At 37.5% G+C, this 16,864-nt stretch overlaps 1 protein-coding gene across 2 annotated transcripts in view; it reads left to right on the top strand.

The window, feature by feature from the left end:
• The window catches only part of kcnj13 (potassium inwardly rectifying channel subfamily J member 13), an 81,980-nt gene extending 65,473 nt beyond the window's left edge, over positions 1-16,507 (top strand). For both annotated transcript variants that reach the window (XM_062067859.1, XM_062067860.1), the window contains one exon: positions 9,805-16,507. In XM_062067859.1, coding sequence (XP_061923843.1) covers positions 9,805-10,379 — 575 coding nt within the window. In that variant the 3' untranslated portion in view covers positions 10,380-16,507. The remainder of the gene's footprint in view (positions 1-9,804) is intronic.
• The last annotated feature ends 357 nt before the right edge of the window (positions 16,508-16,864 follow it).

The raw sequence follows: 16,864 nt of genomic DNA on the forward strand, positions 1-16,864 counted from the left end.
AAGACATTTATATGTTTGATTGAATTGTTTACAAAAGCCTACAATTCAGAAACTATTGATAGAACTGTTTCATACTTCTATAAGGGTCTGTTGAATATGAAATCATACTCAACTTCATATATTAAAACAAAATGGGAGAAGGAAGGAGGGATAACTATATCCTAGGAAGAATGGACAATAATATGGAGATATCAATGGGCTTGTACCAGCTCACCCAAGTGGAGGGAGTTTGGCTAGAGAAGTTTGATCAGATTATTTATTACACCTTCTCAGAAGTCTCACTATGATAACAACTCCCCTGCCTGTTGGAGAAATTGTGGGAATTCAAATGCAAATCACTACCATGTTTTCTGGGACTGCTCCGCCATGAAGGACTATTGGAAAGAGATAAACCAAGCTCTACAGGATATTTTCAAACGTGAAATACCCCTTGAAAGTAAGACTCTGTTTTTCGGACATGTACCTCAGGACTGGCTGAAGAAAGATAAACACTTAATGAATATCCTACTGGTGGCCTGTAAAAAGACCATTACTAGGAAATGGATATCCCAGGAGAGCCCAACTTTGAAGCAATGGATGGAAATCACAATGGACATATATAAAATGGAGAAGATAACTGCCTTTATTAATTATAAATTGGAAAAATTTACTTCATACTGGGAAAACTGGGTCAATTATGTCACACCCCATGAGCCTGACTTTAATTTCTCGAATTATTGATTGTACTGCTTAAAAAAAAAAAAGGATTACTCCCTATATGTGTTATATATATATATATATATATATATATATATATATATATATATATATATATATATATATATATATATATATATATATATATATATGTTTCTATTATTTTATTTTATTTCTGATTATTACTATTAATAATGTATTATTATTTCTTTTTTCTTTATTTAATTGGTGTATTTGCAAATACTATTTTGTTTCTCTGCTGTTTCTTTCTTTTTTGGGGGGCGGGGGGGGGGGGGTTGTGGTATGGTTGGGATATAAACAAAAAAATATATTTTGACATTTAGGGCAGACAACCGATATATGATGTATGTGAATGTGATGTAATGGATAGGAATGTCTGATGCTGGATGTCAATAAAAATAAAATGAAAAAAAAAGAAATCCATGAAAAAGATAACTTTACATTTGACGAGGCAGTATTCATCAAGCCGCACTATGTTGTATGTGGGTCGTCGTGACACTGTGTGTATATGCAGGCTAATCCGTAGTTTAACCTTTTTTTCCACTTATTTCGGGTTTAGCAACACAGATGTTATTTGTGATGTTAAGAGTTCTGTTTAGTACAACTGTTTGTGAAGCCGTGACGCGTCAGAGGGGCTTGCATTGACAGCTGTGTGTGTGTGTGTGTGTGTGTGTGTGTGTGTGTGTGTGTGTGTGTGTGTGTGTGTGTGTGTGTGTGTGTGTGTGTGTGTGTGTGTGTGTGTGTGTGTGTGTGTGTGTGTGTGTGTGTGTGTGTGTGTGCGCGTGCGTGCGTGCGTGCGTGCGTGCGTGCGTGCGTGCGTGCGTGCGTGCGTGCGTGCGTGCATTAGTATGAGGGGCCGTTAGGGACATTATTCAGAATTACCTCTTACATACATTACTGAAATGCTCTCACATAAACAACTGAAATCTTTTTCTTTTATCCACACTACTGAAACACTCTTATAAACACTACTGAAATGCTCTTACATACACTACTGAAATGCTCTCACATAAACAACTGAAATCTTTTTCTCTCACACACCCTACTGAAACACTCTTATAAACACTACTGAAATGCTCTTACATACATTACTGAAATGCTCTTATAAACACTACTGAAACGCTCTTATAAACACTACTGAAATGCTCTTATAAACACTACTGAAATACTCTTTTAAACCCTACTGAAATACTCTTACATACACTACTGAAACACTCTTATAAACACTACTGAAACACTCTTATAAACACTACTGAAACACTCTCATAAACACTACTGAAACACTCTTATAAACACTATTGAAACATTCTTACATACACTACTGAAACACTCGTATAACCACTACTGAAATGTTTTTGTCTCACGCACACACACCTGGAATTATTTGACACTGGTATGTATAAACGGATTTCACCTGTGTGTGTGTGTGTGATTTTTACACGTGTGTGTGTGAGGGACAACAATTTCAGTAGTATGTGTGCAAAGATTTCAGTTATGTGTATGAGCGCATCTTACCATTGTGTATACGAGCATTTTACCACTATGTGTAAGAGCATCTTACTAGTGTGTGTGAGCGATGTTGCATTCCGGTTCCGGTATAATCCCCGCCCCTTTTCAGACAAGTTCATTTTTATTTTTTTTAAAGCCAAGTTGTGGACAAAATGTCTGCCGACAAGTAGCTTAACCGAGGCTGGAGCTCCACTTCATAATTTGAGGGCTTCAGCGGAGAATATAAGAACACTTTCAATGCAACAAGGGTCGGGCTGCCGCCGTGGGTCTCCCCCGCAGGACGCAGCACCTGAGCGGCCACACAGCGGTGCCTTTCTCCTCCCGACAGCCAAGCAGCCTGGAGCACTCGTTCCCTTGCGAGGTTGCACCGCACACATGCAACGTTTCAGTTCAAGGACATCGGGGCAAAAGGAGGAAAAGGTCATTAGACATTATTTATTTCTAAATGATTGTTGAATCACACGAAATGTAAGACAACATGGCATTGTAGTGAGCTACAATGGTAACATGTCGAAATGTGAGTCACGTCGTGTTACGTCAGTAGCTGATCAAATACTAATGATAATGGATTGCATTTATTTAGCGCTTATCATCGACTATATAAGGGGTCTCCAAACTACGGCCGGTTACGGCCCGCCAAAGTCCAACATCCAGCCCGCTGGAAAAAAAATAAATTTTGTATTATTATTTTCAATCTGTCTTTTCTAATCTAATCCAATTTTTGGTGTTCCCTAGCCACTCAGGCAAATCATATTGTCTATCAATGCATTTCCCTGTATGACGTATATTGTCTTAGCTGTTTTCATGTGATCTGATTGTTACATTCTTATTTCAGAGTCACCACACAGCTGCATGACCATTTCAACAATGACGGAATAAACAACCTCTGGATTCATGGAACTTCTTTGCACACAAATATATTAATTGGAATATTCAATAAATTTCACATAGAAACATTGTGAATATTATTTTCAACAGTGTGTTGAAAACAACCTTTTTTGGCTCAGAAAGGTTCCTTATGTCTCATTATTCATATCCTTTCAATACTTGTCGGTGTGTAATTCCAGACATAGATGTAAACATTAATGAGACAACAATGAAAATTTTTCAACAAGTGAACCCACTTGAAAATGATGGCAACTATGAAATAGACATTTTCACTTCAATTCTGCACTTTATTCAGTGGACAACATGGGAATAATAAGGTTTGTTAAAATGTTTTCTTCACTTGTGCAGTGTATTCTGCGAATTAACATTTTGTTTAAACATTTTGTAAAAAATAAATAAATAAGGAACCTGTTATACAGACCTGTATGAAGTTGCCCACTTTATTATGGCAAATATCAGAATAACACCGCAATACGTCTGTGCTGTGAACATTTATGTTTCTACGGTTGATGTTTTTAAGTTATTTTATGTTCTGACTAGTAATGTCATCCAGCCCCCACCACCACACACACTTTGTCAAAATCTCCCCAAACTTGTCCCAAACGTTTGTGATACACAATTTTTTTGTCTTATGATTATTGTATTTAGGTTAGGGGCTAGGTGTAAATATTAACACATTAACTTAAACTATAATTTTAGACAAACAATATCTATTGTCTGACTACAAGAAGCATTGAAAAGTATATAAATAATAAGGCATAGGGAACCTTTTTTGAGAAAAAAAAAAGGATATTTAATGTTTATGAGAAATGTATTGAATATTCCAATTAATATATTTGTGTGCAGAGAAGTTCCATGAATCCAGAGGTTGTTTATTCCGTCTTTGTTGAAATGGTCATGCAGCTGTGTGGTGACTCTAAAATAAGAATGTAACAATCAGATCACATAAAAACAGCTAAGACAATATAAGTCATACAGGGAAATGCATTTGTAGACAATATGATTTGCCTGAGCGGCTAGGGAACACCAAAAAATGGATTAGAAAAGACAGATTGAAAATAATAATACAATTTTTATTTTTTTTCCAGCGGGCCGGATGTTGGACTTTGGAGGGCCGTAACCGGCCCGCGGGCCGTAGTTTGGGGACCCCTTATATAGTCGATGATAAGCGCTAAATAAATGCAATCCATTATCATTAGTGTATGATTAGCTACTGACGTAACACGACGTGACTCACATTTCGACATGTTATCATTGTAGCTCACTACAATGCCATGTTGTCTTACATTTCGTGTGATTCAACAATCATTTAGAAATAAATAATGTCTAATTACCTTTTCCTCCTTTTGCCCCCCCCCCCGATGTCCATGAACTGAAACGTTGCATGTGTGCGGTGCAACCTCGCAAGGGAACGAGTGCTCCAGGCTGTGTGGCCGCTCAGGTGCTGCGTCCTGCAGGGGAGACTCATGGCAGCAGTCCGACCCTTGTTGCATTGAAAGTGTTCTTATATTCTCCGCTGAAGCCCTCAAATTATGAAGTGGAGCTCCAGCCTCGGTTAAGCTACTTGTCGGCAGACATTTTGTCCACAACTTGGCTTTAAAAAAAATAAAAATGAACTTGTCTGAAAAGGGGCGGGGATTATACCGGAACCGGAATGCAACATCGCTCACACACACTAGTAAGATGCTCTTACACATAGTGGTAAAATGCTCGTATACACAATGGTAAGATGCGCTCATACACATAACTGAAATCTTTGCACACATACTACTGAAATTGTTGTCCCTCACACACACGTGTAAAAAGCACACACACACACACACACACAGGTGAAATCCGTTTATACATACTAGTGAAAAATAATTCCAGGTGTGTGTGTGTGTGTGCGTGAGACAAAAACATTTCAGTACTGGTTATACGAGTGTTTCAGTAGTGTGTGTAAGAATGTTTCAGTAGTGTTTATAAGAGTGTTTCAGTAGTGTTTATAAGAGTGTTTCAGTAGTGTTTATAAGAGTGTTTCAGTAGTGTATGTAAGAGTATTTCAGTAGTGTTTATAAGAGTATTTCAGTAGTGTTTATAAGAGCATTTCAGTAGTGTTTATAAGAGCGTTTCAGTAGTGTTTATAAGAGCATTTCAGTAGTGTATGTAAGAGCATTTCAGTAGTGTTTATAAGAGTGTTTCAGTAGTGTTTATAAGAGTGTTTCAGTAGTGTTTATAAGAGTGTTTCAGTAGTATATATGTAAGAGCATTTCAGTAGTGTTTATAAGAGTGTTTCAGTAGGGTGTGTGAGAGAAAAAGATTTCAGTTGTTTATGTAAGAGCATTTCAGTAGTGTTTATAAGAGTGTTTCAGTGGTGTCTATAAAACAAAAATATTTCAGTTGTTTATGTGAGAGCATTTCAGTAGTGTATGTAAGAGGTAATTCTGAATAATGTCCCTAACGGCCCCTCATACGTGCGTGCGTGCGTGCGTGCGTGCGTGCGTGCGTGCGTGCGTGAGTGTGGTTGTGTGTGTGTGTGTGTGTGTGTGTGTGTGTGTGTGTGTGTGTGTGTGTGTGTGTGTGTGTGTGTGTGTGTGTGTGTGTGTGTGTGTGTGTGTGTGTGTTCTTGTATATTTAAAAGTACCTTTCATATGAGGAACAAGTTAGGTGAACAAGTTAGGACCAAAATCATGGTCCCACTAAGGAAAGCCATTGCATCTAATAGAGAGCCAACTACTAGAGAATGTGAATATTGCTCCAAAGTCAGGATTTTTTGTTGATTTAATGTGCATACAAAAGTAAACATTGACAGGGGCAAAGGCAGCAATATATGATAAAACAAAACGGCAGCTAAAGAAGGACTTCCCTATTCATCCCCGAAAAAACCCGCCAGGTGAACAGCTGATTTTACAACTTCCGGTACTAACATTAGACAACTCGCGTCCCATATGTGACAATAAGATGAACAAATACAGTACGGTACTAAGACTATAGCGGCCATTAACAGTTAGCTTCTACAGCTGGGTTGCACAAAATGCGGCACAGGGGCCATCTGTAGTCCGTGACTCGTTTGTCATCGGCCTTAAGCACATTACAAAAAAACAAAAATAAATTGAAATGCACCCCCTTTGGCCAAAATGTATTTTAAAAAATTTAAAATTATTATATATAGAGAGACATACTGTAATAACTTGAAGTAAATAATGAAGATTAAAAAAACAATTACAAACAAAACATTCAACAAAAAAAACCAAAAACTAAAATGCTTACCTTTTTTATATTTGCATAGTATGTATACAGTATATTATTAATGTTGTAAATACAAATCTTTATATACCTAGAAAGAGTGGTCCTAAAGAGGTAGGCATTTTTCGGTGGTCTCAAGAAGGTAACAAATACAACAATGTGTGTGTGCGTGTGTGTGTGTGTGTGTGTGTGTGTGTGTGTGTGTGTGTGTGTGTGTGTGTGTGTGTGTGTGTGTGTGTGTGTGTGTGTGTGTGTGTGTGTGTGTGCGTGCGTGTGTGTGCGTGTGTGTGTGTGTGTGTGTGTTGTGTGCAAGTGCGTATGCGTGTGCATGTGCGCGTGTGTGTGTGTGTGTGTGTGTGTGTGTGTGTGTGTGTGTGTGTGTGTGTGTGTGTGTGTGTGTGTGTGTGTGTGTGTGTGTGTGTGTGTGTGTACATGTACATGCTGACAGTTTGACACTAACTGTCAAAAAATCTATGAACTCAATTGAATATCATTCATTAAATGTTCCAGTTATTCTGTTCAATAAAGCAATTGTTGATGATCACCTCCTCGTCCTTTTTATAGCGTCTGATGAATTTCTATTAAATAGTCGCATTGTGCAAAGAGGACCTCACCGTCCAGCAGAAATCATTTCATCCATAGATCGTCCGAGAATGTCAAAACTCGGATGATATGTGCACAATCGCCTTGTGTTTTATGCCGAGGTTTCGCCCTTCTTCTCCTCCACTTATACAGAGACATAACAGGACAGTAAATGTTATGCATTTTAAATTGTGATTGTTTATTCAGAGTGGCAATATGGTCCTTTATCTGTTTCCAGGTGTCCACAATTGAAGCAATCAGAATAGATTTGACAGCTTCTTCAAAGTTTCTTTCATCATTTTATTATGTGTGTTGTACACTCCCAGCAGGCACAAGACATTAAAACAGACCTGGGCCAAATACGGCCCACGGCCCGCATGTGGCCTGTTAAGATTTTCAATCCGGCCCGCCGGACGTTCTACATAATTTTTTTCGACCTTTAACATCAAAACTGTTGCCCCCATTATGATGAGCAAAGCTGTTTTTAAATTACCGTAAGTCTTGAACTATAGAAAGTATCAATGGTCGAAATCTGCGCTTTTGGGTGTTATAAGAGTTATTACGGTAATCTACGTCACAGCAGCTCAGACGAGGAACAAACCAGAGTGGGCGGGGGTTTGTTTTCAGAGCAGCCAGCCTGTTTCTGACATGTGTGTGTCGGAAACAGATGCGGAAGCAGATTTTTACGTTATAATATATGATATTGTAAGTGTTTATTTACACTTTTATATTTTGCTGTTTTTTACATTTGTGCTGTGTTTTGCTTGGTCTGGAAGTAAAAGAGGAGAAATGTTCATATGTTGGTAATATTCAGTGTTTTATTGTTCATAGTTAATATTGTAAATCCCACTTTCTTTATTTTAATGTACATTTTGGGTGTCCCATTCAGTAAAAAAAACTGTAAAATTCCATTCCGTTTTTTTGAGGTGGTCTGTCATAAAGTTTTTAGAATTCTATCGGACATTGTGACTTTTGGTATTAGTGTTCCTGAAAAAAAGGGACCCAAACACACATACTGTACAGCAGATTTTTACAGCTAAATGTGTACATATAATTTATACACACATACACCTTGGCCCCCTAGACACAATTTTTTCTCTAAATGTGGTCCCCGAGTCAAAATATTTGCCCAGCTCTGCATTAAAACAACATTGAAAACTTGTTGAATTAGGTCCTGGCGTTGAGCAACTCAAACCTAACGATGGAGCAACATGCTTTTTGACGACGTTTAATCAATGTTGGGTTCTGACGCTGATTTGACAGTTGAAATGTGGTAATTTCCCAACCAACAACGTGGATCCAGCATTAGACACCAATGTTGTCTTAATTTACAAATACAACTATTTTGCAACGTTGTTTCAAAGTCAATTTGAAAGGACATGTATGTATAATCAGCATTGTATCAATGTCTTGTGCCTGGTGGGCTGCATCCAAACTTCAAGTAAAATATAATGTTTCCCCATCCCGGGGCACTTGACTTATTGCAGCCTCAGAAGCGCGTAGGAGCAAAATTACTTAAGTCGATGGGAGAATTCTCGCAAACTTAGATTTGACAGGGAACTCCTACATTTAAGGGTCATCATCTTAGATGAAGGCCAGACTGCAAGCAATTGTGCAGCTTTTTTGGAGAACAGGGCCCTAAGTCTCCAAGTGACATATAGTAAACATTTTGGAGTGGTTATGTGTGACAGTCATGTGATTACGCCAGGATATGGAACACATGTGAAAGCACTAGTTCATTTAAAAAATATATATTTTTCCAAGAAAGGTTAATTTAAAGCATTGTAACAATAAGGCTATAATATGGTGTGCATTATTACAATTCAACTGTTCAAACTTTCTACTATATTTGTTTAATTAATTCATTTAAAACACGCTATGAAAATATTGCTGTGTTGTGTATGTAATATTAGGCTTTTAGCCCAATTTTAACTATGATTTTAAGTAAAATGATGGCAAATATACAACAGACTAAGACACATTTCTAATGTTTTTTTGTCTGAAATGCAACCAATTATTGTCATATATGTGTGATGTTACATACATGTGATATTATTCATCTTTAACATATTCCATATTTGAAAAAAAATCTCAACTTCACACTTTTTGTGCTTACTTTAACAGACATACCAGGAAAAAAACAACCATATAGTTATATCATATCAATTCCACATAATTAAAATGGCATTTTACTAAGCGCCTTATTAGTATTTTTGCTATTTTGACAAATACGTGAAATTATCATTGCCTGTTTCATGTGAAATTATTCTATAAATAGTAAGAGAGAAAAAGGATATGATAGAATAGGATAGACTTTATTTATCCCATATTGGGGAAATTATGTGGTTGCATTGCAGATACAAAAAATTATAAAAACACAAAATAAAAGGGAAAATCAACAATAATAAAAGAGCACATATCTGATGCAATCAGCTGCCACTTCTACATACAGCTACAAAAGTAAAACGCAATGAAAACAAAAACAAATTTGCAATAAATAATACATATTGTGCATGTACAATTGCACCATGCATTGATAAACAACAAAACATAATAAAAACACCATTTCAAAACGCACACACACACACACTGCGGTGGTCATCCTATATATTACACTATAGTATAGTATTAATGGCAAAAATAAGGCTCTTGGAAATGAGCTAGCTTCCCCACATGTTTACTTGACACAATGACAACCACGCTAAAATGTTATGTATTCACCAGTAGGGACTTAATTAGTTGAAGTAAAACACAAAACTGTATGCGACTCACTTTAGGACGAGAGCACTCATGGTCGAAATGAATTGGCGGGCAAACAGGAGCCGCTATATTGCAATTGTCATATACTGTCTTTATAGTACTTCTCAATTGTGCATTTACCAGGTGCATTTGTGGCCAAGATTTCCTGTCCTCAAAAGCGAGCCGGAGCCATCCAGTTCAGCACCCAGGCCGTGGTGGGCCAACACCAAGGTCAAACTTGCCTCATGCTCCGAGCCACAAACCTTCTGAGGCGCCCCCTGGTGGATGTGAAGGTGAGTGCTGTGCTCTATGAGGAGCATGAAGGCCAAGCCCTGCATCAGACCTCTGTGGACTTCTTCATGGATCATCTTGGCCAACAGCCTTGTCCCTTCTTTATCTTCCCACTCACATTTTTCCATCCCCTGGACCGCCGAAGCCCCCTCTACCCCGCCCTGCATGAGGACACGTCCAGTCAGTTTGAGCTGGTGGTGTTCCTGTCGGCCTCGCAGGAAGGAACAGGCGACACCTGTCAGAAGAGGACCTCCTACCTTCGCCAGGAAATCCAGTTTGACCGTCGCTTTGTGCCTGCATTAGGTCTTGATGCCCACGGGAGGTATGTGATGAGCAACCATCACTTTGACACAACACACTCGAAGGAACCTTTGGACAAGGACTGTGTTGTGCAGATCAACGGTGACGGCAGTGACAGGATGGAGTGAAAATATTGGTTCTGCTGGGACGACAGGAGATATTTGGTCAATCATTTTTGCATTGTGAAATACAGTATGTCAGTCTTTCTTAAAGGACTGTTCATTTTCATGGTTTAACTCAATAAAGTCAAAAAGGTGATACATTGTCATATCAAGTTCACCTATTGAGTAACATAAACATATATACTGCTCACAAAAAGTTAGAGATTCATAATGATAAAAAAAAATTTTAATTTACCATAATTGTGTGATTGCTGAAGAGCCTTCTTATGTTATTCTATACCAAAATTGTCCTTTTAACTATTCTTAATGTATATTATATGTATAATGTGTATTCATTTTTTTTCCATCAACTTCTTCCACTTTTCTTAACCGATTCAAACCATTTAAAAAATTACAACGCTCGGTTGATTCAGGAACAAAAACTATTCTTTTTAAATACCTATCTGTAGATTTTTGTTGACAATATTAAGTGTTAATTTTCAGCTTACCGTTCTTTGTATTCACTTTTCTTTTTTTTCCATTTTCAAATTACTGGCAGGGAGTTCACACAGAGATAAGGGAGGCTTGACAGGGTGTTCAGAGCACTTAGTCCGGCATCCAGGTTTTGAGGAGAGTAGAGCAGTGGCAAGGGACACTCAGCTTCCCCTAACACAGGTTTATTCAACTGGCAATGTGGGGGCCAAATCTGGCCGTGGAATGACAGTTCAGTTCAAATCTTGGGAGACAAAACATTTTGCAGTGAATTCCTAAAAACAATAAAGTACTCGTAGTGGTATATATCTTGGACCACTGTAAACACATTGTCAGATCCTTGTACCAACATTTTAACTTTGCTAACAAACAAAAAACACTGGGGTCCAAACTTGGGGTTTACATAACTGAGGCGTTGCTCAAAGCACTCCTTCAAGTCCTTTCCTTTTTGGCAGTTCCACTTCTTTTTGTAATATGATTCATGTAACTAAGGTGTTGTTGTAGCTTCTTTACTTCCAATGCAGTCAGTAGTCATTTGTTCAACTTCTTCAGTTAAACTAGTAGTGTTTCTCAAGGTTCCATTTTAGGTCCTCTCTTTTTCATCATGTGGGCTATTCAAGTTCAGTTCAAAATACTTGTAAGAGACTCGCATTTTTGCAGCAGATTCTTAAAAATACTATAGAGTGCTGTCATTGAGATAATCTTTGAACAGCTTTTTTGCAGAATGTCCTCAAAGGGGAACTGAACTTTGTTGGAATTTTTCCTATCATTCAAAATCCTTATGTGAGACAAGCACTCGTTTTCTTTTTGAATGCATTCTAATTCATAAATAAACGTTGGCAAAAGTCAGCTAACAAGGGAGCCAATGGGAGTCGCTATATTCCGCCTATAAAGCGCTCCAAAAACATCCAAACCCCCTCCATTAAGGTTTTATATACATGCTGTAAGCAGGGCCGTAACTAGGATTTGACAAATACTGAGGTCAAAAAATGGTGGTCCAAGAGAAGCTTTGAAAGGCTGAAATCATGGGTATCCCAGCACTATATTAATTTTAAAAAAGTGGACTATTACATAATCATGCTAATTGTCAAAGATGTTAGATAATATAACGTGATAGTTCTACCTTAATGAATGATTTCATTATTTATGTATAATAATATATAATATACATATTACACAATTTTAACATCATTAAAACATACATTTAAAAACCCTACCAAAGTCTTTTCCGCGGGTGGGTTTCGAACCTAAGGTCTTCTACTTTGTAAAGCAAGTACTAATAACATCTGCCACGGAGCCAACGTAAGTAGAATACGGAAAAAGAGTTTTCATATTGTAATCAGCGACAGAGCATGATGTGGCCAGGAATATGTTTCGGGCAAAATTTTATGTGAAGCGCCTTGTCATTCAATAATTTACATTTTAATGTGCTTCTTCTCACGCACATTAGAGATGCAAAGCCCTAGGCAGAGCGCGTCTTCTGCATCTTGGGCGGGGCGGCACCTGACTGACACGACAACGTTATTATACCGACAGCGTTTCACATCAATTTCATTCCGGTGAAAGCAACATTAGTTACGTCAGTAGGATTTAATGTTAATGTTATGTTGACAGCACATTTCTGATCGGATGATCTTTAAAGCAAAAGTGGACTACATGAAGTTATGCTGTTGGAGTTATAGCGGGCCGTTCATGACCAAAGATTGTATAGTGAGAGAGGATGATCTACCACATGATGTTGTACAGCGCACAGGATGTGCTACACAAAGTACTCTCAGGGCGTTCAATCGTTCGCAACTGGACTGCTTGGTTTATCCTTGAAGACGTTTCGCCGCTCATCCGAGGAGGCTTCATCAGTTCGTGCTCATAGACTGGTCAGATCTAGTCCCACAAAGTACATTTGCTGTGAGTTATATCATCTTCTTTTTGTCACTTAGAAAAAATACAGAGGACATGACCTTGGTGTCCTCAATGGTAGTTACGCTCATGGCTGTAAGTATATACGTATGTAATGTAGTAACAGGCATATTTAACATGGAATATTAACATATTTTAGTCATTTTATGGTGTCATATTAATTTCACAGACACATCACAACTTTCGTTTTTCCCTTCAACAATAACAACACTACTACTATTTTTTTCCTGTCTCTCTTGCCATCTCTGGGTATAATTTGTATGTCAAAGTTGACCAACTTCTCAGTTTATGACCACAACTTTCCACTATCCGATAAGATTTATAATTTATAATTAACTTTCACCAGCTTGCGATGCAGAAGCCAACCGGTTCAATATGTCAACAATGTAGCAGCATAAGCTAGTTACCGCCATGTGATCACGGCGCCAGTAAAAGTAGTTTGTCTGCGTCTAATACTTGGTTAATATTCAGGCCACAAGGTGTAAATGGAATACTGTTGCCGGTTTTTGGATGTTTCTTTAGAGGGCTTTATGGGTGGAATAAAGTACTAACATTAGCTGCATTGTAAGCCATCTAATACTTGTGGCGTATATTACAAATGAGAATGCATAAAAAAAAAGAAAACATATGTGTTCTTGTCTTCCGTAGAGATTGTTAATGATAGACACAGAACATGGTAGCAGATTGGGATTTACAACAGCAATTTAAAAAAGTTCTTAAAATAATACAGCGTATTTATGGATTGCCTGGATGAATTACCTGGAGGTGTCCTGATCCAATATGATATCGGTGCAATAACAGAAAAGAAACAAGTATTGGATTTGTTAAAATAAATGACCACTCCACTTCAACTTAAAGACAGCATAAGTCATTACCAGACGATTATTAATAAATAGCATACCAATGTAGTTACTGTATAAAGCCCTAAAACCACCTCTGTTGAATAACAAAAGGCTGTGCACCACAGACAAGTACAAATGTAGAAAAGCAGAAAAGAAAATGCACAAGACAGAATAAAACTTATCATCAAAAAAAAAATCTGAAATAAAAAATATATCTTAAATACAATTAGTCAAATGAAAGGCAGTTCAAAATGAAATTTTAAAAAAAAGAGTTCAAATGGGTTTTTCATACCTACAATTGTTCTCTGTTTGGGTAATTTCACTTGATCAAGGCTTTTTACTAACATTTGACACTTCAAAATAATATAAGTATGTATGATTCATGCTGATATCATATTGGACCAATATCGCTCCAGTACCGGTATCGTATCGGAAGTGAAAATGTTGAGACACCCCTAGTGTACACCATTTTTACACTTAGGTTGTATCTCAAATACAATAGTTTTGTCAGTACACTTGAAAAAGTATTGAGTGCTGTAATTTTGACCGTTTATTGCTGTGTTCCAAATGGATTACACTTTCCACCACTACAAGTTGCTCCTTCGTTATTGTTGTTCCTATCATCATCATGTTGACACTGTTCTTGGTGTGCCCATTGTTCTCTCGTCTCTCCCCCGATCGCTGAAGCCCTCTAAGTTCTCTCTCTATCTACCAGCTGTTCCTGTACTCTGTCAGTGCACTGCAGTTTGCTGTATTTATCAGTGTGAACGCACTTACGCATTGAAAAGATTAAGTGTAAATCTGCAAGTGTACAAATTGAGACACTGCCCAGTGATTGACCCTTACCACCCCAGGAAGATGCCATCTTGTGACTAACTTGAGTAGTTGCAATTAACCATAGGGAGAACCTTGGGATGGAAAAAATTCACACACTCAGGAAATAAGTACACCGGATACACTAAGGGCCTGATTCACTAAGATCTAAATACCACGCGCTAAACAGCGTGTGCAATCTATAAAATAGTGTGTACTATTACTGGGCGTGCTGCTGTGATCTACTCAGACTGCGTGTGCAGTTAAAAAGTGGTGCAGACTGCCTTGTTCAAATGAGGATTTTATGTGTACTATACGGGGAATCAGCACAGAGACTCTCTATTTCCTGTACACTGTAAATTCTAACTAGTTCAGTTTACTTAAAAAAAAAGTCGGGAAATCAATTGCCTCATTTTTTTTTTAAAGCAAACTTTCAAGCCAAATTAAAGTTAAAATAATAAACAATTTAAAGTTAGGTGAACAGATTGTTTTTAAGTAAGTTTAAACATTTCGAGTAAGCTTAGTGGAATGACTACAAGTAAGTTCACTCTTAGATCTTCATTTAACTTACTAAAGACAAATGTTATGGTTACTTGGATAAAGTGAGGCAATTGGTTTCCCAACTTTTTTCAAGTAAACTGAATATGTTGGAACAAGTAGCCACAATTAGCTTCGCCTTTCAGTGGATAAGCAGTCACAAAGTACAACCTTGAACTTTGACATATGCATAAAAACAGATGCATATGTGAACAACCTGTGCAGTGCTGTAGCCAGTAGAGTACATTAGGATTAAAGTCTGATCACAATAATTAAAAAATTAAAAAATCAAACAAGAAATACCCGTCTCTCACTGAATTTATTAAACAGTGAGGTAAATAAAACATACAAATAGTTTGTTTTTTCCCCCTATCTCCGTATACAAAAAGGATCAAATGCAAGTACCGTCAGACTAGAAGTTTCAATGCGATTTTACTGGGTTACTTCAGTTGATACCATTAAAAAAAGGTATTGAGTACCGATGAATACTAACAAAACATATTTATAAAAAAACACAAAAAAATGTCATAAAGACCATTTAAAACTTCACTTAGGTTCTATCTAGTGCCTCACAACATTGGAGTGGCAATGTTTTTCTTCAACTTAAAGTAGTGCATTTGTTTGCAACAGCAGGTAGCACGATTACATTCCACTTATTTGGCGTGAACAATCTAAGTCAAAAGCTGGTTATTCAGAGTTTTTGTAGGTCGGGTTTCAGAGACTTGCCTCCTAATGAAACAAACACCCTCTGAATAAATTCAAAAGTGTTCTGCATTTGGATAGTCCAAATTAAGAGTATAGATCAGACCAAATAGGAGACACACAGCTTTTGGCAGATCTGGCAGACAGTCGACGACAACCCATCCCTCCAGAATGATGGCTATTTCACCTTCCAAATGTAAATGGTTCGTTTTACGGGATTACAGAGAGCACTGCAACTGAAAACTGGCTGATATCTGCATCTACATTGTCAGCCTAAGAAAAGAAAAAGGAAAGAAATCCGTTATATATCCTTCACGCACCAGGTCACCAATCTTGGCACACTATTGTAACTTAAATGAATGTGCTTTGGCCTCCAACTTTTATTAGCACAACACCCTTGAATCACGTGATTCAAGGGTGTTGTGCTAATTTTTATTTCAGTAACACTGCTTAACCTATACAGGTTAAGCAGTGTTACTGAAACAAGTGACAAAGCTACTTCTTCTTTTAAAGCTTCTTTAACTGCGATTTACCTCCATGAGGGGCATTATCCCCACCTGCTGTTCATTATTCCAAGTGACAACTCAGGATCTCTGAGTAAGTTAACTTGAATGATACCATTTCTGTGAGATAGTGCCACCTTGATGTTCACAGCACTTAGCCACTGATAGTAAAATCAACATTTTGGTTAAAATCTAGTAAACTTACCTTGTTATATCTAGTAAGGTATACTATTTGCTTTAACAGTGTGTGGCAATTTAATATACTTTCAAACATGCAGGAGACATCTCCCACTTTTAACAGGCAGATTGGAAGCAGTCGTGCAGAGCATCTTTGACACCACTTTTTTTCTTTTTTAACCACGTGTGCTATCAGTTTTGCACGTGTTTTAATATACGCAAACCTTTAGTAAATCAGGCCCTAAGTATACGAAGTGAAGTGTAGGCCTACTCATGCCATACAACGTGTATTGTATTATATTTTAAAGCTAATACTGGGAATCACTGAACCCTTTCTCGGACCATTCCGTCAATCTAAATATCTTCCTGTATACGCAAAAAAAAAAACGGTCAATTTTATGTGAAACATTTATACTGTAATTAGGTGGTCATCTGAAAAATTAAAAGCACAGTTTGCTAAAACCTCATTCCCTGGTGAAAATAAAAATGATGCAATAAAAGATGTTTCATCGCTGTTTCGTTAAATGTG

This window comes from Entelurus aequoreus, linkage group LG13 (assembly GCF_033978785.1).
Source record: "Entelurus aequoreus isolate RoL-2023_Sb linkage group LG13, RoL_Eaeq_v1.1, whole genome shotgun sequence".
Taxonomy (NCBI): domain Eukaryota; kingdom Metazoa; phylum Chordata; class Actinopteri; order Syngnathiformes; family Syngnathidae; genus Entelurus; species Entelurus aequoreus.